Source organism: Rhinolophus ferrumequinum, chromosome 21, assembly GCF_004115265.2.
Source record: "Rhinolophus ferrumequinum isolate MPI-CBG mRhiFer1 chromosome 21, mRhiFer1_v1.p, whole genome shotgun sequence".
In the NCBI taxonomy this organism is placed as follows: domain Eukaryota; kingdom Metazoa; phylum Chordata; class Mammalia; order Chiroptera; family Rhinolophidae; genus Rhinolophus; species Rhinolophus ferrumequinum.
In genome coordinates this window covers 19887481-19912932 of record NC_046304.1, presented here as the reverse complement: position 1 = coordinate 19912932, position 25452 = coordinate 19887481, and the positions used below count along the sequence as shown (strand labels likewise).

The 25452-nt window shown below is 36.1% G+C and overlaps 1 protein-coding gene across 13 annotated transcripts in view; it reads right to left on the bottom strand.

Annotated features, from left to right (window-relative positions):
• The window catches only part of NF1 (neurofibromin 1), a 208062-nt gene that overhangs the window by 111482 nt on the left and 71128 nt on the right, over positions 1 to 25452 (bottom strand). For 11 of the 13 annotated variants that reach the window (XM_033090010.1, XM_033090014.1, XM_033090022.1 and 8 more), the window contains 18 exons: positions 23910 to 24044; positions 20504 to 20617; positions 17876 to 17955; positions 16240 to 16363; positions 14460 to 14621; positions 13566 to 13815; positions 12954 to 13027; positions 12636 to 12719; positions 10240 to 10680; positions 9726 to 9865; positions 9346 to 9468; positions 7285 to 7368; positions 6438 to 6554; positions 5696 to 5877; positions 5362 to 5573; positions 3308 to 3469; positions 3081 to 3184; positions 721 to 856 (listed from right to left, as the gene is read on the bottom strand). In XM_033090010.1, the coding sequence (XP_032945901.1) occupies positions 721 to 856; positions 3081 to 3184; positions 3308 to 3469; positions 5362 to 5573; positions 5696 to 5877; positions 6438 to 6554; positions 7285 to 7368; positions 9346 to 9468; positions 9726 to 9865; positions 10240 to 10680; positions 12636 to 12719; positions 12954 to 13027; positions 13566 to 13815; positions 14460 to 14621; positions 16240 to 16363; positions 17876 to 17955; positions 20504 to 20617; positions 23910 to 24044 (2724 nt within the window). Of the gene's footprint in view, positions 1 to 720; positions 857 to 3080; positions 3185 to 3307; positions 3470 to 5361; positions 5574 to 5695; positions 5878 to 6437; positions 6555 to 7284; positions 7369 to 9345; positions 9469 to 9725; positions 9866 to 10239; positions 10681 to 12635; positions 12720 to 12953; positions 13028 to 13551; positions 13816 to 14459; positions 14622 to 16239; positions 16364 to 17875; positions 17956 to 20503; positions 20618 to 23909; positions 24045 to 25452 lie in introns of those variants that run through there. The other 2 variants (XM_033090011.1, XM_033090023.1) reach the window with 2 other exon arrangements.

The following is a 25452-nucleotide window of genomic DNA, read 5'->3' as shown; positions in this document are numbered from 1 at the left end:
GAATCACCGTTTAAACAGGCTACGTGAATTTGCATTAATCTCCCTTGGAATGAATAAATCATTCCTAAAACTCCATACGCAATTCAAAAACACAGTGGAAGCCATAATAGAACAAAGACCTAATTTCCTCAGCTAGTAGGTGATGGCTGTGGACATATGAACTCAGAAGCATTATTTGCAGTACTAGTGTTAGCAAGTCTAATAATTTTATCTGAATGATGATGCAATATATTTTATAAGTAGCATTCCATATAAAATGAACAGTGTCTCTTGGAAAAACCTGACACAAACCCATTATACCTTAATGAAGAAATCAAAATTATAGATCAAGCACCTCACAATGCAAAAAGCAAGGAGTAGACCTGCCTCCTATGTTAAAGACCCTATCGGTAATTTAGGCAAAAGATAACCCCCCAGAATTCCATAGTATATCTCATTTCAACCACATTCATTATACCCAATAAATTTGGTGCGTTTTAAACTTACTCTCAATGCAAGAAAAATTTATTATTTTTAAAGTACCTCCTTAAAATACTTCCAACTGTTTCCTCAGCAATATCTAAATTTTTTTCAAAGCCAATTCCAACAACAATTCTTAATGTATTACTCATCCAAATTGACTCGGTTTATCGACTATCCACTAACAGCAGCTAAATTCCTCTTTCGTAAAACATTCTTCAGCTTTGGAATAATAATGGTAATTTCTAACCATAAGCATACCTGGTATAAACAGTGGCACACACTTCGAAGCTGAGGGGGGAATTCCGAGGAGGAGCTGATGATAGCATGGAAGAACTTTTCTGTCATCTGAAGGAGGTTCCGCTGGTTATCCTCAAGGCTCTCTGACTGTTCTAACCTATAAACAAACAAACAAACAAACAAACAAAAAAGGTAAAATCAATGAAAAACAAACATACTCCTTAAAAGATACTCCTTAAGAGACATTCAGCCAAATACAATGTTTGGACTTTGCAGCATCCTGATTTGAACAAACCAACTATAAAAAAGGCAATTTTGAAAACTGTGTATAAAAACTATTTCCTTATATTGTCATAAATTTAGTATGTGATTTTTTTTCAATTTTGTTTTTTTAAGTGTGTTTTTCCAGGACCCATCAGCTCTAAGTCAACTAGTTGTTTTAATCTAGTTGTGGAGGGTGCAGCTCACTGGCCCATGTGGGGATCGAACCAGCAACCTTGTTAATAGCACCGCGCTTTAACCAACTGAGCTAACTGGCCAACCTTAGTATATGATTTAAAATTCTTTTTGCCAATGTAGTAGGTAATAAAGGGCATCTCATGTTTCTAACTTTTAATTCAATGACTTCTGGTAAAGTCAGACATGCTTTCGTGTATTTTGTGGCCATTCATGTGTCCTCTATTTTTAACTGCCTTTCATGTCCAGTCTGCTATTTCTAACTGCTGGGCATCCCTCCCTCTCACCAGTACCTAAAACTCAGTTTACCCAAAATTAGCTGCTTTTTTCCCTCCGGCTCTGATGTCTTATCCTGTACTCCCCACGTTGCCAATGGCACCATCACTGTCTCCGTCACCTTATTCTGGCGACCTCTGATGTCACCATTGCCTGCTGCACTCCATTCCTCGCCACATCCAATCAGGTTGCTAGTTCTTCAGTATAACCACTAAAATCTAAAGTCTTGGTGTTGTGATTAAAGGTGGAAATCCAGGGGCAGACTTACTAGGTTTAAATTTCAACTCTGTTATTACTGATCATTACGGCTTTGGTCAAGACACTTCACTTTTCTGGGCCTCAATGTTTTTCATCAATAAGACAGGAATAAGAATCCTGCCTACTTTGTGGGGTTTAAATTTCACTCAATGGCTATCAAATCCACAAAGCTTTACTTAAGCTTCCCAACTGGCATAATCTGAATTCTCAAAACACATCCTCTATGAAATTCACTACATAACTACTTATTATGTGTCTTATCTCCCTACTAAACTGTAAACTCCCTGAAGAAAGGAAGCACTCATCTTTGTCCACTTAAAACTAGCACAGTACCTTACCAAGCAAGTATTGAATACATATTTGTTTTCTATCTCTTAACTAGTAATTTTGATTCCTATACTAATTTACATATTACATAAATGCTTGGATATTTAAGTCATCATTCCTTGCAGCTCTCTGAGTGGTGCAGCATATGGATACAGTAAGAGTTCAAAAATTACTGTGGATACAAGGCAGAAAGATTCCATGGGGTAGGTGAATTCCAAAGGAGGGCTAGAACTTGCATAGGCAAAGAGAAGTAAGGGCATTTCAGAAAGAGGGAGTACGCAGGGCAGGTACTCAGTTCAGTTCAAAAAACATTTACACGCGTCTACCATTGCCATTCTTAGTGCCAGGTGCAGAGGATTCAACAATTGGCCCGTGACCTTTCCAAAGAGGGGAAAGACATACACATACTAGGTAATGAGTACAATAATTTAAGGATAAAAGCGCAATAGCAAACCATAGCTAGACATGATCAATTCACAGGGCTAGTGGTTGCTGGGAAGCCAGAGGCAGAAAATGAACTTGAAATATGTGGAGAACTAAAAAGAGATTGGTCTAAATATGGAGAGTATATGTAGGGAGATCAGTTAATAAGCTACAATAGTAATTTAAATCTGAGATATGGAGGATGTAGCATATTTGTGGTATGAAAGATAAACAATTTATTTAACAAGGCAAGAAGAAACACCTAGAAACCTTGACAGCTCCTGCCTACTTTGTGGGAACTTTTTCTTAATGAGTCCACATAGCAGCAGGTATGCTGCAGTCTGCTTCAGGTATCCCTCTAAAACGGTACCTTCCAGCAACAGAACTCTCGTCTCTCACATGCCAATCATGACTTGTTGGCTTTTCCATTAATTCTGATCTATAAGGAATTTGTCATTTGAAATTTGTAATTGTCTTTTTTTAAGAAAAATGTATTTGTGTGCATCTTTCATAATTAAAGGCTAATTTTAAGAATTAAGGGGAGACATTGTGAGGGCACGTCCCTACCATTGCAGAGTGCCTCCACCATTGCAGTGGTAATGACAACATGGAGAGCAGGGATAGATGTGAGGACGACAAACCTGGTAGGATCCACTTCAAAGCTAACATGTTGCCAATCAGAGGATGTGATCACAATTCGTAATAAGGGATCCAGGAGTTTTTGTAGGTAAGTAGCACCATATACCTACAGAAATACACAAAGGGGAATTTATTATGTTGCATTAAAGAAGATACTCTGCTCTGTACATTCTGTACATAGTCATTGTTTGACATACCTCCGCACAAAAACAGAGGAATAGTTACAAACCTTGAAACAGAAGGTCATTATTTTACTAGCTAAGCTGTTGCCTCGGAAAAGAGTCTGCATGGAGTCTGCCAGTTCTACTTCCTTAGAAAACATGTTCCAGAGCAGTTGGTAGAGTAAATGCCGAGAATCAAACAGAGTCACTAGAACTCGAGCTAGTTCATCCTGAGAACAAAACAAATTGTGTTAGTGTGAAACAATCTCATTTTTTCTCAAGCAGGAAACTTAAAGGCAAATCCAAAATTGCCAATCACATGCTAAATTGAGGTAAATAGTGACTGATTAATTTTTCCCCTGGGATTTATCCATGTACATATGTCTATACGCAGATGACTATCCCTAAATACCTACAGTAGCTCTTAATTCTAAGGATTAACTGATGAAAGGTAAGAGAGCCCTAAGGTTCACCAGGAGATAGAAAAAAATCCACATTCAGTTTAAATTGCATGGCAAAAACGAAAGAGTAGAAAGGGAAGATGATGGCAGAGTTCAGTTTGATATGCACACATCATGTTCTCAGAAAATCAGTGAGCAAGAATAAGATTTTGGTGACCACAAGAGCTCTACTCTCTTCTCACATGGTCAGGGAAACTCAGTGAACACTGAACACAGACTAGGCAGAGAAACCACAAAATTGGAAAGACTACAGGACTTGCAGGAAATCAGGAAATAGACCTGGGCTGTGCATTCCGAACCAAGAGATTAGCACGATTTATGTACAAAGCAGGGGTGGGAGGCTAATTCCCATCTAGTACCTAAATGATAACCCTCATGCTTTCCCGCAGTAAAATATTTTTTGGTATACTCAAGAAAAATGATGCGAGAGTAAATTACTGTTTAACCACACATTCTGGGAAGAGATTTAGAGAGAACAGGGGACAGGGTCTCTTTTCTCATGGAGCTCACATTCTGCTGGAATGAGAATAAGTAATCAAATCAACACAATAGTTTCACATTGTGAATAAATGCTGCAAAGAAATATAACAAGGTAATGTGACAGAATGAATGTGGCTATGGTTTTGATTTGCCAGAAAAGAGCTAAGAGAGTTACATCTGAACCGAAACTTGAAAAAGAAGAAGTCGGCCAATTACGAGAAAAGGGCAGAAGCATTCCAGGTGGCAGCAGTGGCCACAGCAGCAGTAAGAGTGCTCTAGGGTAGAAATAACCCTACCATGTGTGGTGGCCAGTGTGGTTTAAGTTTGGTGAACAAGAAGGAAAATGGCATGAGATGATTTCAGAAATGAGACAGGGCCCAGACTAGGTAGAGCCTTATAGGCCCGAGTTTGAGCTTTACTTTAAGTATGAGGAACAAGATCCTGCAGTTTTTAATCACAAATAAATCTACAGGCAACAACAGATTACCTTATAAGTTATAATTTACTAAACTGAAATAATTTGGGGTACCATATAAACTAAATAGCTTTTTAACATGGAAAGGGACAACCCTTTCCAAATTTTTAGCATCTATTATTAAGAATGGTATGGTTTTAGGAAATTTTTTATTAAGAAGCCAAATAGCCATATTATGTGTTCAGTGTTTAAAGTAAACAACACCACAATTTCAAACGCAAATAAAGTACTTAAATTTAAAGAAACAAAAAACAAAAAAACTGAAATGCATTACAGAGAAGAGTTATGAATTGGAGATAGTAAACAGGCACAAGCCTGGCATTCTAGTTCTAGTATGACCAACAACTAAATATGAGATTCAACTCTAATTATCTCATTTAGTATATGAAGGCACCAGACCAGACCAGTGGTTTTAATTTTCTTTTAATCAGTGTTTAAGTGGAATTTTCAGTGGGACATGTAAAGAGTTTGAGTTTTACTTTAAGTATGAGGAATAAGATCCTCAAAATTAAAGTAAGAACACCAGTGAGGACTAGAAGCTACAACCACTTCTCCACAAGCTGAAAACCACTCAAATAACATCTGAAGTTTCTTCCAGCTCTAAAATTTTAGCAATTCATTCAATAAACACTCATGGTATGAGGGAATTTCGAACCCTCTGCTCTGTGCCGGGCACTCTTCCTTCCCACTTACTCAAGGAACTTACCCACTGAGAACAAGGGACCACGTTGGCCAGAGCCATAGCTATGGGGAGCTCCCCCTGATCACCCATCATCGTGACCAACTCCACCAGTCTCTCAAACCGATCTGCCAACACCGTTTCTGCAAGGGTGTCAAATTCTGTGCCTTGTTGGAGGATTTTTGTCAGAACTTCCATAAATGTCGCTCTTGTCTGGAGATCTTTGTGATAACCTAAACCTAATACAGACAGACAGATGCGAATTTACTAACACGATCTTGTTGAAGTCATTTTACTGGTAATTTTACGTGCCGATTCTCTATGCTTTAAATTTCTATATGCAACTCTCATTGTAGCTCACCTATGGAGTGCATGAGGCCACTGTCCACGTTAGCATTGAGTAAGTTGGACATTGCAAGGACTGTACAATGCCTCAACGATGCCAGCCTCCGAGACATGCCACGTTTTCTGCCACCTGTTTGTGCATTTTCATCTTCAACTTCACTGCAGTCATTCAAAAGGTTCATAAACAATGTGAAATACCTGAGAAACAGAAAGACTGACCTTTATACAGCGAAGGCCACACCAACCAGAAAGCTAATCAGACATTCTGAAATCAACGCATGTGCATCACATGAACGGTACTGGGTACCCGCATCTCTCCAGTCTTGGGGTAATCGGCCAGAGTGGCTCATTATGAAGTGTGCTGTGAGCATGACTTCATCCTGACAGAGACCAGTGCATATTTCATATTTCATAACACAAATACCACATAGATGCACTGTGTCCTGGTAAATGCATCACTTTTAATATTTAGCATATAAAATTAGTGGTCCAAATCGGTGATCTGGGTTACGTTGCCAATAAAAATTCAATGATCAGATTATTTTCTTTAAAAACCAGTTGTTTTCCTATCCCACTCCTGTCATGGGGCATATTGCTTCATGAGCGTGTTATATTTTATGAGACAGCAGCTGATGGCCATAATACCAAAGTAATGTGTCCATTTTCTAAATATAATCATTTACCACTTTGATTACACTTTGTTTTGTTGTGTATGGGACTTTGCTTTTTGCTTTGTGCTTTTGGTGACTGAAATTTACTTAAGAAATAACTGTGATTTGGCTTCCATTAATTCCACACCATCTCCTTCCTCAGGCTGCAGCGGAAGACCAGCCAGGAGTGAAACTACTGCTTCCATGCTTGCCTGGTCCAAATCTCTGAAGAAAAAAAAATTTAAAGACCATTAAGTCTTTCAGGTTCTTCCAATCCACCTTCCCCGCAAGTAAACTCCTTCCTAACAGAAACAAACTTTAGGAACTACCTATTTCATTAAACAAGTTATTAGGACAGCCTAAATAATCTGAGTTAATATGCAGACCCCAGAAAGCAAAAACATTTCAAGTGGAGGAGAGGGCAATAATATCTTTCTACAAAGTAATCTTGGCAATAACTACTTTAAATCCAAAGCATGCACCACAAAACAAAACCTGGCCAAAGAAATATATGAGAATGGTTACTATGCAGTTCATAGTGCTTAATTGTTTTCTGATATGTGGCAATAAGTATTTGTCGTTGGAGCAAACTCAAGCATTTGCGTTTTAGAATGACTCAAAACAAGCAAGTTTCTCAAATAATACTTTTATTTATCTAATCATAAAATAAATACAATCTAACACTTCTTATATCTTATTTTCCAATAACTGTATATTATCTTTCCTAAATAGACAACATTAACTTTCCAAACATAACACATTTGTTTCTATTCAAAGTATTTCAGTTAAAAAGAAAAATACTAAAGATTGGAATACCTTTATATAATTCAAATGCAAAAGTTTGATATCCAGAAAAACAATTTCAGTATATGTAAAATATATGTAGAATAGCTATGATGAAGTAGTAATGACTAGCATAAATGTGCTAATACTTAAGGGTCATTCTCTTTTTTACCTTGTTAGACATTTTACATCGTCATCTGCAGCTTGGTTTGATGTTCCCATAACCCAGTCCGTCAAGTACTCTACCATCTTATTCCTGTAGAATAGCAGAGAAAAGGAAAATAGCAAACCACGTTTTTACAGTCACACATGCACCGTTTTAAATAGTGCACACAATGTGCCAAATCACTGAGGCAACATGACAATTTTACAAAAGAGATACCGCTATCACAAATCTAAAAGAAGGGAACAAACACAGGCAACTTGGATACCGATCCTCCACAGAAGCCCTTAGCTATGTTTTCAGTTTGGAGACAGAATCAAATTCTTAACCCAAGTATAGTATAATTCTAGAAAAAGGGAGCACTGCCATAGGCACAAACCTTTGGGAAATTTGAAAAGACAGGACGAGAAAAAGAAACACATAAAAAGCTCCTTTTCGAACAGAATAGAGAGTCCAGAAATAAATCCACGCCTATATGGCCATTTAATCTACGACAATGGAAGCAAGAATGTACGATGGAGTAATGACAGTCTATTCAATAAATGGTGCTGGGAAACCTGGACAGACACATGCAAAAAAATGAAGTTGGACCACCTCCTTACACCATATACAAAAATAAATTCAAAATGGCTTAAAGACTTAAATGTAAGATCTGAAACCATAAAATACCTAGAAGAAAATATAGGAAGAAACTTCTCAGATATTACCCGGAGTAAGATTTTTACTGATATATACCCTCGCTCGAGGGAACTAAGAGAAAAAATAAACATATGGGATTATATCAAACTAAAAAGTTTTTTCACAGCAAAGGAAACCATCAATAAAACAAGAAGGGATCCTACTGAATGGGAAAAGATATTTGCCAATGATATATCTGATAAGGGATTAATATCACAAATCTATGGAAAACTCACTCAACTCAACTCCAAAAAACAAACGATCCAATTAAAAAATGGGCAGAGGACTTGAAGAGACATTTTTCTAAAAAGGACATACAGATGGCAAACAGACATATGAAGAAATGCTCAACCTCACTAACCATCAGAGAAATGCAAATAAAAACCACAATGAGATACCACCTCACCCCAGTCAAAATGGCTATCATCAATAAATCAACAAACAACAAGTGCTGGCGCGGATGTGGAGAAAAGGGAACGCTTGTACACTGTTAGTGGGATTGCAGATTGGTGCAGCCGCTATGGAAAACAGTATGGAGGTATCTCAAAAATCTGAAAATGGAACTACCTTATGATCCAGTAATTCCACTCCTAGGTATCTATCCGGAGAAATCCAAAACTTCAATTCAAAAATCTTTATGCACTCCTATGTTTATTGCAGCACTATACACAATAGCTAAGACATGGAAACAACCAAAATGCCCATTGGTAGATGACTGGATCAAGAAACTGTGGTACATTTATACAATGGAGTATTATGCAGCCACAAAGAAGAAAGAAATCTTACCATTTGCAACAACATGGATGGATCTAGAGAACATTATGTTAAGTGAAATAAGTCAGACAGAGAAAGATAAGTACCATATGATCTCACTTATTTGCGGATTCTAAAGAAAAGAATAAGTGAATGAACTAATCAGAAACAGTTTGGGAGACAATGAGGAAAAACTGAGGGTTGCTAGATGGGCGGGAGGGGTGGGGGGTGGGGGGGAGGGTGAGGGGATTGGAGGGCAATCGGTGACCATAGGATGGCCACGGGCTTGAAAATTAATCTGGGGAACGTAATTTGGTGGTTACCAGAAGGTAAAGGGGTTGGGGGGTGGGGGATGAGGGTGAGGGGGATCAAATGTATGGTGATGGAAGGGGAGCTGACTCTAGGTGGTGAACACACAGTGTGATTTATGGATGATGTGATACAGAATTGCACACCTGAAATCTATGTAATTTTACTAACAATTGTCACCCCAATAAATTAAAAAAAAAAAAAAAAAAAAAAGCTCCTTTTCCACTCCACCCCCACCTGTTTCCCATGATAACCAGGTACCTATTTTTCTGTACTTCATTTAACATAATAAGATTTAGAAAACCCTACTTTGCTCTTTTAAGAACTCACCTAAATTTCATCTCTTGACAAAATGAGAGGTCATCTCTCCTTGCCATCATTACCTCGACTAACTGACACAGCTTCGTTTTTATTTGAATTGCATGGACCATATTCCCAAGCACACGAACATATCTATTTAGACAGAGAAACATTCAAAAAATTATCAGAGATAAACAGAAGGTTTTCTAATGCTTTAATCTCTAAGTAAAATAATTAAATGATGATAAAAATTGCAAGATTTTTATTTTATTTATCTGAGTACATACACAACTTCTGGTTACCTTCTTGTCCCACCCTAATTTGGGTGCAATCAAGAAAAGGATGGTGAGTTACTCCATTAATACCACTAAAACCAGTGGGTTTCTGCTATATTTCAGTAGAATGCTTACCTGACCAAATTTAACATCATTGTTTCAATGCTAGCTTGCCCCAGATGTTCGGAGCTGCCTTCGGTATGATTATCTAGTAAGTTCTTCATTATAGCTATGGTTTGCTCTACAAATTGAGTGTTGGTGTCAGTCAATAAAACCTACACAAAGAACAAAATATATCTGGAATCAGTGCACAGCAGACAGACCACAGAGTATGAAGTTGCCTGATCTAGGTGTCACACACATGCAGAAATGCACCAACAGGCACATATCCAAACAGGCACACAGATCCACTCACACCTGTACCCATGACATTCGTAACCCCAGGCAGACCCACACACCAGAGTTCCTAAAAAGCAAACTGATCCCACATTTGAGGGTTCTTTTTTCTGCAATTTTTTGCCTATTTTTTTAAATTGTGAGTGAAGGTTTACGCCAATATCTAAATAATCTAAAAGAAAAAGTCTTCTTTATTTCAAACAAGTCACACTATTCATAGAGAAGGTGGAAAATAAAACAGAGCACACTTTACCTGTCCCTGGGAGTCAAAAAACTTGCTGATGGTATTCTTCAATTTGTTAAAGAGCATTGGGTAAAGAGCAGGACTCAATTCTAGACCCAGCAGATCCTTAACATTGGTCCGTATCTGAAGTCCCACTTTCTCATGGTTACACACCATTAAGGACAGCAGCCGATCCATAAATTTGCTGACAGGTGTATCCGCATTTCCCTCTGAGGACATCACTGAAATCATGGAACCCTTGCGTTCACTGACTGGGCCCATGGGCGGGCTATAGGTTGCCAGGCCAGAATTGCTTCTTTGCTGCAGGCACACCCCCCCAAGAGCACACAGGAAGCCAGTCATGTTGATCCATTCCTGTAGGGAGTCCGTGTCAGACAGATCTATGGATCCTCCTCCACTCACATGAGACATTCGCCGCTTAACAATGGTCTTGTGAAGGCTTTCAGCAGCCTAAACACAAAATGGTTATGGAAAGCGTGAATTCACCCTACACTGATGGAGACACTTGACAAAGTACTTTTCATCCGACTTTTTTTTCACAACGAAAGAACATTTTTTACGTTTCAAGATCGAAGTCTTCATTGTGCCATTTCTGAAAGTGACATCAAGGTAGCTTACTGCTTGAGGGAGGATGAGCTTTCCAGAATTGAGGGTAGCGATAAACAGAGATACAAAAGGTGGTGATGGATTGTAGCTCAAAAAGGAACACACTCTCAAAATATTTGCTTCTATCTTTAAACCTAATATGAACACCATAATTACTAAACAATGGAACAAAAGAACTCTAGCTAGCTGAACCTTAACTGCTAGTACAGTATTCTATAATGCTTTATTTAATTCACTTCGATGCCAAGTACAATGGCTGTACAATGGGTATAATATAATACTGGTCTAATATAATATAATATAATACTGGGTCTTATATTAATTTTTGCTCCAAAAGACGCATTAGAGCTGATGGTCCAGCTAGGTCTTATTTTCGGGGAAACACGGTAGCAGCACTATGCGAAATAACTCGTGTCCGTATAGCTCTCCAGTGCCAAAAAAGAGTAGAAAGCAAAATTAAATTGTAGACTGTTTGTTGAATGAAATTATACCAATAACAATGAATGAACTACAACTGCACAGAATAGTGTGGAGGAAATCTCACAAACATAATGTTGAGTGAAAGAAGGCAGATATAAGAGAGGACATAGCTATTATTCCATTTACATCACATTAAAAACAGTTAAACTGTTGTATTTAGTGGTCAGGATTACGGTTACTCGTGGGCTGTTAATGACTGGAAAGCAGCACAATGAGGTTTCTGGTATGCTGGTAATGATTTGTTTCTTGATGTGGGTGCCAGTTGGACAGGTAAGTTCATCCCCTAATATTCCGAATTGTCACTTAGATTTATACTTGTTTTTATATGGATGTTATACTTTAATAAAAAGGGAAAAAAACTATGTGAAAGATGAAAAAAAAATCCAAACTTAAATTTGACCACACGAGTATACGTTTTTAAAGAGCCACTGATAAATTTTTGTCATAGACTAATATAATCAACTCAGAACATCAAATTTCTTTTAAAAAGCTTTGATTCATATGAATGAACTTTGTAAACACTATGTCAAGTGAAAGAAACCAGTCCCAAGAGACCACATATTGAATGATTCCGTTTATGTAAAATGTCTAAAACAGGCAAACCTACAGAGACAGAAAATAGATTAGTGGTTGCCTAGGCCTGGATGTGTGTGTGTGTCGGGGGGCAAGGGAGGAGAGGAATGATCACTGAAGATTATAGTTTTTAAAAATTGTGATGATGGTTGCATAACTTTGTGACTACTAAAAAGTTTTAAAATTTCATTTAACCTATGGGTTCAATCGTCTGCCCACCAGATCCCTATATTAGAATACCTAATAAAAACGTAAAATGTATTGCTTCAATTTTAATTATTTTTTCTCCCTTTGTTGCCCCTTTCCCAAAAATTCTGTGAAATACTCTGATGGCGAAAGAGAAAGAAAGAAAGGAATGGTCTTCACCACAAATCACCTCTAGCTCAGTGCTGTCCAATATCTCTGAAACGATGGAAACAGTTTATATCTGTGCTGTCCAGTATAGTAGCCAATTGCCACACGTGGCTACTGAGCCCTTGAAATGTGGCTACTGTATGACTGAGAAACTGCATTTAAATTGTATTTAATTTTAATTATTTAAGTCAAATTTTAATTTAAACTTAAGTAGCCACAGGTGGCTACCAATTAGGCAGTGTAACTATGCATGAACCACAATTAATTATCAGACTTAAGATAACTAGATGCTTACTATACTAAGAGTAACTTGCAAAAGATTACTGAAGTGAAGTACATGTGTTTAGCTTAGCAGATCAATTAATAGACAAAAATCAACTTTATAAACTCACCTGGCCATCTTCCATTTTGGCTTTTGGATAGTTGAGGATCAGTTTTGTCGCTTGTTCCCATTTTGCATGCGTATCTTCCCAAGCCTAAAATAAAGGCAATTACCACTTAAAAGCAACTTTAAACCTAGAGCTACAAATCAATTAGCAACAGACAGGTCTCAAACTTGGTGCGTATCGTAAATATAATATATCCTACTTGACATATGCATGTATTTTAGATTTGCTTCAGAAGCTGTTCCTGGCCACAGACACGTGACATGAGGCTTCTGCAGTTGAGGGTGGGGCCTGGGAGGGATGCTTCTATGGCTAAGGGCATACCTCAGTGTTTCCTGCAGTGGGGTGTTCAATGCGCCTGAGGAGTGCCATCACTCTTTTCTGAAGCGCTGCTCTTCCTAAGCAAAGACAACAGCAAATCATCTTATTGCACTTAGAGCCCTGCCTGCCAATGGCGAGCTGGCAAGTCCAACCCAAAAGGCAGAGTAGGAGCAGAATGAATGCCTCCCATGACAAAGCTGAACACTTCTTTGTACCAACCTCACAGGAAAGGTATTTCACTCAGACTCTACCATGTCCACAGCACACAAAAGCTATTCTCACTTATATATACTCAAAACATGTGCCAATGTGTTTAAAACTTCACTCTATACAATTCAGGGCGAGTAAATTATATAATCTGTAACTGCCAGCAATTTATACAGTCAGTGTTTGAACAAATGTATATCATATTAAAAACTCATTGAGAAGTTAACAATTCATTTTAAATGCTATTTAGTTTTCCCCCTACCTCATGCAGAAAAGGATGTAAGATAAGCTATTTGAATCAGTCCTATAAACTTGCAAAATAATTATCATAAATACATCCCTACATTCCTAGCAATCAGACGTGATTCAAGGCAGACCGAGTGAAAAAAAAACATTATCCACATTTACCTGTTGACATCATATTGCTGACAGAGGCGAACTCCATGAATGTGTTATAGTTGGGCAAGAAGTTGTGCACCGACACTTCGTCCACCCCACACCGGATATCCGCTTCCTCACAGAGGTGGCGGAAACAGGACATGGCAACCAGAACAGCTTCAGTGTCAGGGCTCCACAGAAACATGTACAGGGCCACTTCTAGTTTGGTCTGGGCTTGTCGGCATATTGGTGGGGTTCCACTGCACCCTGCTGCACTATCCTGGGAGTCAGGGGTGGGGGGCATGTATTTTCAATGTAGGAAATTTTATTTACAAAACCCAACAGTGCAACAAACTGCGTACCATACATGGATCTGCATCCAATAACCACAAGAGCGTTTCCCTTTAAGCACGATAGGAATTTTCCAACCCCCGGATATCTTGTCTGAATGAGAAATGAGATTATTTGGACCAACACAATGCTACTATCTGTCCAATTTCAAATCAAATAGGTATCATCCTATTCTAGATTTCAGAAATGTAGATTAAGCTTGACATGGATACAAGTAAAACACCAGCAACATAAACCTACATAAAAATGTAACCCACTTCCCAGTCAATTATAAATGACAAAGGAAGGGGAAGTAATAAGAAAGTCTATCCACCTCCTGAAGGGAAGAAATAAAATAAGTACATTGCAGGTACTGACTGAAATGAGGGCACAGACAAGAACTACAGATTCCTGTAAAAGACATTCTTGAGTCTGGATTGTATATTCCCAAAATATGAAATAGAGAAATCCTCATTTACAAAACTAATGCAAATTCTGCAGTAAAGTAGACAACAGTAAACACCACCTTACTTAATTGTTGTTGTTTTCCTCAACAGAAGGTTATATAGGAAAACTACAAAAGCAGCCGCTTACCACGGATGAGTTTCCCTTTCCCTTCCGGAGAGAGGCTCCAGGAGTACAAGTACGTAGTAACTCTTCATGATCCATGGACATTTGACTGGTGTTTCCACCTGAAGAAACGTCACATCCTACCCCATAAACGAAGAGAAAGTGACAGGAACTTCTATCTGCCTGCTAGAAAGAAGAAAGAAGTAAGCCCCTCTGAAGCACCGATAACCACGAGAAATAAATACTTGATGTGAGTTGTCTTCCTGTTTGAGACTATCCTGGCCAACCTGTCCTCACAACTCCTAGCCCTCACCTTGAGAAACAATCACTAGAAACTCAGTAGTACAAAACAGGTTTCTTCAAGGTCTTGGAAACTTTCAGCTTTCCATCCTTCAAATCATCAGAAACAACAGATTCTAGAAATGTAAATTAACATTTCTAAATCAAACACAGACACAAGTAAAACATCAACATGTACTTCTCAATTAAAAATGACTTACACAGATTTTTCTCCCCTAAGACTTTATCCTGTGCCATGTCAGTTTGATTGGAAGTTGACTCTTTTGAGGGTAAGTTCTCCTGGACCAGTAATTAACACTGGTGTACATGCCAAACGTGATATAAGAGTGACTTTCCTGCCCAGAGTACTTCAGATTTATTACTAGATTACTAATGCTTGTACTCTGGAGAATTATACCATAGGCAAGGGCACAAAACTCTGAAGTCTAAACTCTTTCCTTATTTTAGGAATAATGCAAAATTTTACTATATTAACACAGTGAGATAAGCCAGATGTGAATAAACCCAGTTTACTATTAGCCCATTTCTAAACAAAGAAAATTTAACATGATGCATGATACACTGAAAAGCTTATGAGTCTGTTATATTTAAAATTCCTCATAGCTATATGATTCTAGAAATGGATAAAAAAAATCATTGAATCAAGTACTTCTAAAACTATGCAATAATAGAGGAATTTCAATTGACTAATTATAGAAACTTTATGTTGAAAGAAATTTAAGGCTCTTCTCTATCCCTTACAACCTTGTCACCACACTTCAATACTAAACTTTTCACTCGACCCTCAGGAAAAAAACTCCTGGTATTTTCAAGAGGTGAAATCTTTACGGCAGGAATATAAATAAACCTCGTTTGAAGACCCTCAACCTCTCCCCTTCAGCTTTTTATAGATAACATTCTGTGGACTAGCCTAGCCCTAAGATCCAAATCTTATGTATGAACTTGAGAGGAGAAACAGAATGTGCTCCTCAGTCTAGTTTGGTTATAGCAGCCCCGAGTCCTCCCAAGCCTGTCCCATAATGTCCTGCTTAACTCAACTAGACTTAATCAGGACTGCAGCTCTAAAGGCCAAAGCCTCAGAATACATTTTTAAATGTTGATTTGTCAGCCACCGTCCTCCGCACATATATTTACCATGCTTCCCTGAAAATAAGATTTTTACTATATTTTACTATAAATAAGACCGGGTCTTATATAATATAATATTGTATAATATAATATTTTACTATAAGACCGGGTATAATATAATATAACCGGGTATAATATAATACCAGGTCTTATATAATATAAGACCGGGTTTTATATTAATTTTTGCTCCGAAAGACGCTTGAGAGCTGATTGTCCAGCTAGGTCTTATTTTCGGGGAAACACAGTATTTCCCTTGAAGACTTTGTAGGAGGCAGGAGCTGAGATAAGATTTAATTTGGCTAATAAACACTTCTTTGATCTTTCCCTATTACCATTCCAAATATTCTTCCATTTTTAAAGATGTCATTTTGCTTACCTTATTTTTAAGAAGAAATTTATTCCTGCAGATCAAAATTTCCCGCAACCATTTGAGAATTTCTGTGCTACTAAGCATTTGATGGCTAGTTAACTTCTTGCAGATGTAAAAAAGCATTTGTGAGCTGCAGTAACATAAAGTTCATTGTTACCAGCATCGTCAATTAAATAACCTAATACAGATATAATCAGTACATCAGAATGGCATTCTCTCATAATGGACACAAGCTTAGAGAAGCTTTTCTCTTCTAAGATTTGTTTTAGAGAACCCGTTATTAAAATGTTAACAGCATGATAATCAAAGGAAATAAGTCTATAGATTATGTAAAAAAAATTCAAGTACTGCTAAGCTCCCTACTCCCTGATCTCCCAACTCTTTCATCAATGCATCTAATCCTTGCGGAGGACCCAAGAAGAAATGATAAACCACGTGTACACCACAGACTGCACATAAACCCAGTGCTCTAGAGCCGGAGTCTTCAAACAACTGCCCACATTTGCTTTTGGAAATAAAGTTTTAGTGGAACACGGCCACACTCATTCATTTACACACTGTCTGTGACTGCTTTCATGCTCCAACCATAGAACTGAATAGTTCTGACAGACTACCTGGCCCACAATGTCTCAAATATTTATTCCCTGGCCCTTTAGAGCAAAAGTTTGCTGATCCCTACTCTGGAGCTGCACTTTCACAAACAGTAGCCACTAATCAGCCACATGTGGCTACTCAACACTTGAAATGTGGCTTGTCCAAATTGAGATGTGCTGAAAGTGTGAAACACACACTAAATTTTGAAGGCTTTATGAAAAAAGAAGGTAAATATCTCTTGATTAACTTTTACATTGATTACATGTTGAAACAATATTTTAGATACATATACTGGGTTAAAAATATATTATTAAAATTCATTTTACTTGTTTTTTATTTTTTAACGTGGCAACTAGAAAGTTTTAAATTACGTATGTGGTTCACATTACAATACTATCGAAGCACTACTCTAGAATCAAGGATTTAACTCAGCTGCCAAGACACTTAGTGCACCCACTTCTAGGATGAGATAATGACAAAATCTAAGACTTAATTTTCCTCAATGTATTGCCTTCATGCTCATTAAAAGGAAATAATTTATACCACCTAGGACATGAATTATAAAATTCTGTATATATTTTTGCCTTCTAAGCAGATGTTTATTGTTAATCCAATCATCGAAAATACTGGTATTATTGAACAGTTATGAAAGATCATAGTTTAAAAAACTGAAAGGAACTAGGAATGTTGCAAAATTTTAACACGCTAAGCTTATAATTGTAAAAATCAATTTAAAACAGTTGTAACTACATGGAAACAAAATAAAAGAGAAATCACCAAATAACAGTACCTATGGTTGAGTAATAAAATTTAGAACAATTTTAAAAATTTCATTTTCTAAACTGCTGTAACATTGTTCCTACAGTTAAAATAACAAAAAATCTAATTAATAATTTCAAGTCAAATAAAATACAAAAATCATAAAACCTCTGGAGATATTAGTGAATAGTTTACAACAAACCAATACTATAAAGTTACTATTTAAAGATTAAAAAATAAATACAAAATAAAAACGTAAATTGAATTAAAAAAATAAAAGTCCATATACCTAATTTCCCAAAATGTTTCTACAGGAGCATCAGGATTCCACAAATCAATGCTATCTAACTGATGAAGAACCAGCAGAGCCTGCATTTTAAAAAAAGAGAGAAAAGATTCAAAAAAGTTTTGGTAAACATAATACCATAGTATTTATTTCATAAATGCTAATTAATCGAGCTATTTAACTGTAGCCTGTAACATACAGTGTAAGGCAAAAGAGGAAAACTCTGAAGAACCCAAATCACGAAGGTATTTTATATATATGTGTGTGTGTATATATATATATATATATATATATATATATATATATATATATATATATATATATAACTTTATTCCCATCATTCTTACTTAAAATGGAACACATTCATTCATTAAGTTAAACGACTGATAAATTCAGAATAGCAACATATACATGTAAAAATTGCTTTAAGATACAAACAAAATAATTTCAGTAAGTATCAAAGAACTCTATGGGACACAAAATTATTCCCCAAGTAAGGAAAGCTAGTCAAAATTAATACACACAATATTTTACTTCTAGGCCAAAAGATAAAGTAGAAGCTATCTTGCTTACTAGGAATTCTTTTGGAACAGAAAAGATAAATTATTTTTCAAAAATAAGAGAGAGGAGAGCAAATTAGCCTTTGCAATTTATAGCAGATTATTCATCCTAAAGTATTTTAGTTGACAGCACTGAAATTGCAATTGGAATCTGGCTCACAGAACATTAACCGAAATTAAATAATTAATTTAAAAAATACAACTAACATGAAATTAAAGCCATCGAAGATATAAAGAGTAAAATTAGTACAGCGTATGAATGAAAACAGTACAGTCATCTGATATTTTTTGTTATTAAATTCCAGCTTAATTCTACTGCAGTCACAAAAATAATTCTGAATGATTTCAATCTTTTAGAATTTGTTGAGACTTACTTCATGTTCAGGATATACTGAATGTTCCGTGTGTACTTGAAAATAAAGTGTACTTATTGAGTGTGTTTCTCTATATACATCAAATAGGTCATTTTTGATAATCATGTTGTTCAAATCTTCTATCCTTTCTAATTTTTTTGCTTGTTTATTCTATCAGATTGAGAAAAGTATGCTCAAGTATCCCACTATAACTGGATTTGTTTTTCTCTCCATTTACTTTACATATTTTGAGGCTTTGTTATTAGGTCCATATAGAGTTTTATTTCCTGGATGGATTGGACCCCTTTGTAATGATGAGATGTCACTCTTTATTTCCAGTAATGCTTCTTCCTTTAAACTTTGTATCTATATACTACTCATTTTCTTGGGTTAGTTTGTGGGGCATATTTTTCTATCTTTGTACTGCCTACCTTCCAGTGTCCTTACATTTAAGCAGCATCTCTTATAAAGACCACATAGTAAGATTTTTGCACTCTTAGGTATTTACCCAAGAGAAATGAAAGCATATATCTGTACATAGATTAGTACATATATGTTCCTAGAATCATTATTTGTAATAGCCAAAAACTAGAAACAACATAAATGTCTGGCTCACAGAACATTAACCGAAATGGCTGGCTCACAGAACATATCTCAATAAAACTGATTTAAATTAAAACCATATTTATCAAGTAATCAATATAAAAATAATTTTCTAAAAAGTCAACTGCATTCACACTCATTAGTATGCAATCAAAAAAAAAAAAAACCAGTAAGTGTTGGAAAGGATATGGAAATACTGGAACCCTCATATACTGCTGGTGGGAATATAAAAGGATGCAGTCACTTTGGAAAAGAGTTTGGCAGGTCCTCAAAAAGTTAAACAGTTACCATATGATCCAGCAATTCCACTCTTAGCTATAGACGTAAGAGGTGTGTCCACACCAAAACTTCTACACAAATTTTCACAGCAGCATTATTCATAATAGCCAAAAAGTAGAAACAATCCCAATGTCCATCAACTGATGAATGGATAAACAAAGGTGGTATATCCATATAATGAAGTATTTGGCAATAAAGAATGAAGTGGTGATTCATTCTATAGTATGGATGAACCTTGAACACATCATGTTAAATGAAAATAGCCAGACACAAAAGGCCATGTATTGTATGATTCTACTAATATGAAATATCTAGAATGAGCTAATCTATAAAGACAGAAAATAGATTAGTGGTTGCCAGCAGCTGGAGTCACAGGGGAATGGGGAATGACAGGGTTTCTTTTTGGGGGTGACTAACATGTTCCAGGATTAGATAGTGATGACGGTTGCACGTCCTTGTGAATATACTAAAAACCACTGAATTGTACACTTTAAAATAGTAAACTTTATGGTGTATGAATTACATCCAGATTTAAAATTCAATCCATATTTTAAAATTCAAAGAAGTCAATTAGAAAATTTTGAGTTTTTCATTAAGCAAAAGAATGTGCACAAGGTTGTTGCTACATGTGATATAAAGTAAACCTCTCCTTCTGTATAGAGTTCATAAAACTGAGTATAGACACAAACATACCACTTCCAGAAATGACACGTTTCTCTGACAGAGGTCCAGAAATTACATTTATCACTCATAGAAACCACACCCCAAAGAAATATCAAGAATGAACACTGTTACAGACTTTCCTTCAAGAACCTAGAAATCATTTCCCCCCTTACCTCCATTGCTTCCTGAGCAATCTCTGGCATGTGTGACTGAGGGACCAGTTGGACAAGCCCTGTAATTAATTCCGCTGTACTGCCTTGGGTCTCAGGCCCCTGTTTTCTTGGATTCTGCAAGGAAAAAAAGCAAACATCCATTAAAAAAAAACATCGTTTGACAGGAGCTGAAGGGAGGAGGGAATATAGACTGACTGTTGATGGGTACTAGGTTTCCTTTTGGGGTGAAAAAAATGTTCTAGAATTAGTGGTAATGGCTACACAACCTTGTACGTACTAAAACCCAGCAAACTGTACACTTTAAAATGGTGAATTTTAGGGTATGTGAACTATATCTCAATAAACACAATTGTGGACTTTTTAAACAAATCAAAACTGCTTTTGTTAAGTCTATACCTGTACTTGTTCATTAATTGAATAATGTCCAGCAAAAAATTATATATTATAATGTCCAGCAAATAATTAAAAGAAAACAAAAACTAGATAATAGCTTTTCGATTAAGAAACCATATCAGCGATATGAGGAGTAATTTTTTTTTCTGCAATACTACAATGGCTACATAATATACCTTTGGTTTGGCACTCACTGGTTTTGATCTTATAAATGGCTGTGATCGAAGGCAAAGAACCTGCCTGTTGGATGAGGGCTGCCCCGTTGTCCCGTGTGGCCCTCATGGCCACATGGTTCTACCCAAAACCACAGAATCCACACCTCTACATACCCACACCTCAGTCTTTTTCACTGTGGAAAACATAGTGTACTCAGAAAAGCAAACATAAAGGTGAATGTCTACCTATTTAAAGAGACTAAAATGCTTCCTGAAACTTGGGAGCATCTATTTACACTTCAAGAATATACAGTTCATTTAAGGGAGGTCAGTACAACTTATGTCCATATTTTCATTTTGCTAACTACAGATTCTTTCCCATTCTAATGATTACGGTAAGCCCACACGCTAGTATACCTGTGATTCAAAACTGTTAGCTTATTTTCTGACATTTATATTCAGTCATTAATAACTCTGTGACACTTTTAGTCATTAATAACCTGATGCCAAAGGCACAACAAATAAGGAAGAAGATGTGTTTCCTACCCTCCTGGAGCATGCAGTCTGGTGGGAAAGACACACACGAATACAATAATCAGACCAACAAGTGTTAAATTGCCAATGAGGCAAGAACTATGAAGGTACATACTGCTAGGAGCACCTGTAACAGGAAAATGTGGCAGGGTCAGGGCGGCTTTCTTAGGGCAATGATAACAGTTGAAGAGCAGAGGGAAGCATATAGCAGGCAAAGGGGCAGCAAGTACAAGGGCTAGTATGAAGAAATGTGGTCAGTAAGATGGAGTGAAAACAGGCCATCATGACCAGAGTAAAAACAAAGAAGAATACAAAGCTAGATGTGGCAGAAGCCGTAGGTGGGAGTCAGACTTTGCATGATCTTGTAGTCTATTTGGAGTTTGGTCTTTATCCCCATAGCAATTTTAACTACAAGGCTTTAAGATGGAGAGGGGCCATGATACGATTTGCTTTTTAAATAGATTACCATAACTTTAGTGCAGAGAATGATTAGAAGGAGGTAGGAGATGATGCAATTAGGAGTCTTGAAAAAAATGAGTAATGTGGAGTAGGATAGAGATGGCAGAGATGAAAGACCATAAAATCACATTATTTTAAAAATATCACGATCATTTAATAGTTATTCCTACAATTCTATTCACTAAGATTAATTTTTATATGTAAAATATTAAGTAATCAAATATTTACAATGAGTCGCTATTTTAACTTACTTTTGGTTATGCTGAGAAAAGTTTAACCACTAGATGGCAGCAAAGAAAATAATTTCAATTTTAAAGGACACTTCTACATGCTAAATTTCAAACTTGGAAAACAGTAAGTTTTGTTCTTTCAACAATAAAATAATAAACGTATATAAGGCACCAGTGACTTTGGTGCCTTCTCTGATCCTGAATTATAGCCACACAAATGGAGTGGTGCTAATATATTATATAACATGCATGATGAAATAATACAACTTGTGATACTTAACAAAAATAACTTGTGCTACATAACAAAAAAAGTGACGGAAAAAGTATTTCATTACTTTTATAGAGTCTCACTGATAGATTTTATGGAATTTTTCCATGCCAAATTTCTAACAATTTATTCTATTAGACTCCCAAATTTGAATGAGCTTTTCAAAGAGTTCGAAATAACACAGGCCTTCTTGTGGGATCACTAATCCTTTTGCGAGTTTTCTCTCTTCTCTTGCTTCTCTGCAGAAAAAATACTCACATGTACACATTTTATTAAAATTCAGGTAGTTCATAGACTTCTTAAAACTATGGACATCAAGTTATAAACCCCTATAGTATAGTAATTTGAAAAATATGCCATCAAAATTGCAAGTACCTTAAGCACTTACAAAGCCTATTGCTGAACAAAGATGTAAAATCTTTCTGGATGCTGCTCTCTAGAGCCTGGAGAAACTCTACAAAGGTTAAACACGTTATTCTATGAACTTCACCATATATAACTGTTACATTTGGGGCATTAATAATATTAATGCTAACTATTTTATTCATAGTAATAATAGCTAAGTTTATTTGTGATTATTTAATTAGTATACATTGTTCCTGAAAGTATGACATGTACAATCTCAATCTTCTTAATCTCTCTGAGGTAAGAACTATTATTACAACATTTCACATGCGAAAACTAAGGCACAGAGAGGTTAAGTCACCCAAATCACATAGCTAGTCTGTCTCCAGAGCTCATGCTTTTAGTCACTTCATATAATGACCACTTATTTACATCTGTTAGTTTCAAATTAGTTTGTGGACCAGAGTGATGCCCTCTGGGATGTAAGACCATCTAGGGCTGGGAGGGCAGAGTTATGACAGTAATTGTGTACCAACCACACCCATTTTCATCTCCTTCTCCGTCCAGTACAGAATTTACAGGCAAAGCCAGTGATAATAGAAGGCTGATGACAGGAAGAAAGGGGGATAGAAAAGCTAAATGGTTTGGCAATAGCAACTGGAGATTTAAAAACAAACAAACAACCACATAAATGTAGAGAGCACTCTGATTTATAGTTGCTTCACTACCTTCTCCCCCAACCCGGGATGATGCGTGCATAACATACAATCTGGTAACGAGGTAAGGACAGAACTCACCAAAGTATGTTAGTTAGTGATACGGAAAATAAAGAAGAAAGGTAAAAACATCTGATCTGATTGTATTAGCATTCCACAAAAGTTAGCTTTCTTCGGGATGTCTTCAAGCATGATCAGAAAGGATCAGTAAGTGTTCTTTAGCTAATAATTACATTCAAGGTCTTGGCATTTCAGTTAAACCAAACTAAGTTTAATAATTTCAAGGTGTTTCATAAAAATACTTACACAAAGCAAGAGCTTTGGATCTGCATGAATTAGTTTCACCATGGACAAGAGAAGATACTTATAGCTTCTTGTCTCCAGGTCTGTAGGTTTTTCTTTAAATTTAAGGCTTGTTACTTTCTCTTTAAATGTAAGACTCTAAAAACAAACAAACAAAAATAACATCACTTTGTAAGAATCAGACATTGTTCAAGATAATAGCTATAGCTATCTAACTTGCAAAAATAAATTATAAAAAAGCTTTGAAAAAAATTAACATTTTATACCACCAAATGTGTAGTATTAGTAGAAACATTCAATAGTAAGTTTAAGGTTAATGTTACTAAGCTTAAAAAACAAATGAAAATTATTTTTGCAACATTTAAATTATTTTATATAATCTACCTAATAAAGTTTAAGTAAAAATACATTACAACACTAAAAGCTTTAATATCAGGTTGACTTCTATGTAAAAAATAATTTTCCAAAATAAGAACATTAGGGATAAAATATTTAGTCTATAGCTCTCAAAATACATTGAGCAAAGCATTTAAAAAACATTTATCTTACACACATATACCCAAATATTTCATACAATCTATGACATTATCAACCATAGATGCATCATTATTATATGTACCACAAGTAATAAAAAACCAGTCAACTTTCAGACACCAGACAAATAAGATGTATTCTCCGTTTCAGAGATGTTAAAAACTAAAATTACACATAAGTTCTTACAATTGATGCAATATGCTATATAGGCAATCTGTATTTAATAGTTTAATTGTAAGTTTTGCTTTTTCCTTCAGTGGCATTCCATCTCTCTCAAGTTACATAATGCATGTATTTTGCCTGAAGAACATTGATAAAGACAAGTATCATATGATCTCACTTTTATGTGAAACCTAAAAAACAAAACAGAAACAGACTCATAGATACAGAGAACAAACTAATGGGAGGGGGATTGGAGGCTGGGTGAGAAAGCTGAAAGAACTAAGAAGTACAAATTAGTAGTTACAAAAGAGTCACAGGGATGTAAAGTACAGTATGGGGAATATAGTCAATAATATTGTAAAAACTATGTATAGTGTCAGATGGGTACTAGACTTATTGGGGGAATCAGTTCATAAATTACATAAATGCCTAACCAATATGCTGAACACCTGAAACTAATATAATACAGAATGTCAACAGTAATTTTAAAAAACAGTCACAGGGATACATATTACAGCATAGGTGATATAGCCAATAACATTCTAATAACTACGTACAGTGTCAGATGGGTACTAGACTTATCACTTTGTGAGGTATATAAATGCCTAAGCATTATGTTGTTTTATACACCTGAGGATAATAAAAAAAGTTTTAAATAATAATCCTCAAATAAACCTAAAAAAACAAAACAGAAAAAAAACTTTGAGAAAGATTAAATCATGGAAAGTGTGTTTCAATTACAGAGATATCATGATGGATTCTATGCTGGTACTGTAATTATAGATGTTATTCAACCCAAAATCCAGCAATGATATTCTGGACCCAATACCATCTTTCTCTCTATTCTTAC